This window comes from Paracoccidioides lutzii (assembly GCF_000150705.2).
Source record: "Paracoccidioides lutzii Pb01 unplaced genomic scaffold supercont2.17, whole genome shotgun sequence".
NCBI lineage: Eukaryota > Fungi > Ascomycota > Eurotiomycetes > Onygenales > Ajellomycetaceae > Paracoccidioides > Paracoccidioides lutzii.
The window spans coordinates 1-1,057 of record NW_015440963.1 but is presented as its reverse complement, the minus strand read 5'-3'; the positions used below and the strand labels follow the sequence as shown (position 1 = coordinate 1,057).

Sequence of the window (1,057 nt, the reverse complement as noted above, 5' to 3'; positions counted from 1 at the left end):
GGCGGTTTTGATTGATGAATTCACAAGTAAGAAATGACTGGATTTTACAAGCTAATCTACTAATCATTATACTAATCAATGAGATGTTAGTGACAAATCTATGCGCCATCCATGCCAAACGTGTTACCATCCAGGAAAGGGATATGAAATTGGTGCAGAGGTTGCGACAAATCATGACAGGCAGTCGCATCCCAGGACGTGGAAATGGTTATTAGTAGTTTTCACTTTTTTCACTTTTTTTGATTTTTCATTTTGATTTTTTGATGATATCCAGGAAAATGATTGTTTTTTGATTGTTTTTTTGATTTGATTTTTTTCTTAGCTTAATCAGAATGAAATGAGATGTTTCTGCAACAGACAAATCCTCATATAAATCTCTATTGGTGAGTGTCTATAAGTGGAATTAAGTAATTACAGTGGAAAAACACAAAAAAACCCATTTGACCCAAATGTCACTATAGGCTGCCGTAGAAAGCCTGGGGCCGGATCCTGAACGCGTTACATCTAAGTGAAAAATAATGGTATTTAAACGTTTGGCTCACAAATTCAGAGTATTTGAAGGAAGTGCAAATCATAAGTGTTCTACAATCTTTACTGGGATCAACCTTAGCGAATATCATAAGTTTGACTTCGTGGAACACTATATTACAAATAATTAATACTACCTATAAGTTTATTATTATTTAATTTTTTAATAAAAGTGTAGCTTTTAACATAATTTATAGTAAGTTAATAATAAATGATACAATTTGAAAGATAATAATGTAGTTACATTATCAGAAAGAGCAAGAGATTTATAGTACAGAATATACATACATGTCTCCTGTAGGGTTAGGGTTAGGGTTAGGGTTAGGGTTAGGGTTAGGGTTAGGGTTAGGGTTAGGGTTAGGGTTAGGGTTAGGGTTAGGGTTAGGGTTAGGGTTAGGGTTAGGGTTAGGGTTAGGGTTAGGGTTAGGGTTAGGGTTAGGGTTAGGGTTAGGGTTAGGGTTAGGGTTAGGGTTAGGGTTAGGGTTAGGGTTAGGGTTAGGGTTAGGGTTAGGGTTAGGGTTAGGGTTGA

The 1,057-nt window shown here is 35.8% G+C and overlaps 1 protein-coding gene across 1 annotated transcript; it reads left to right on the top strand.

Annotated features, from left to right (window-relative positions):
- Nucleotides 1-83: 83 nt before the first annotated feature.
- PAAG_06059 (hypothetical protein) lies at nucleotides 84-512 on the top strand (the record flags this gene model as incomplete). Its single annotated transcript, XM_015845774.1, has 3 exons — nucleotides 84-207; nucleotides 358-383; nucleotides 462-512. 3 exons carry the CDS (start codon nucleotides 84-86, stop codon nucleotides 510-512), a joined length of 201 nt encoding a protein of 66 aa, XP_015700000.1.
- Nucleotides 513-1,057: the final 545 nt, after the last annotated feature.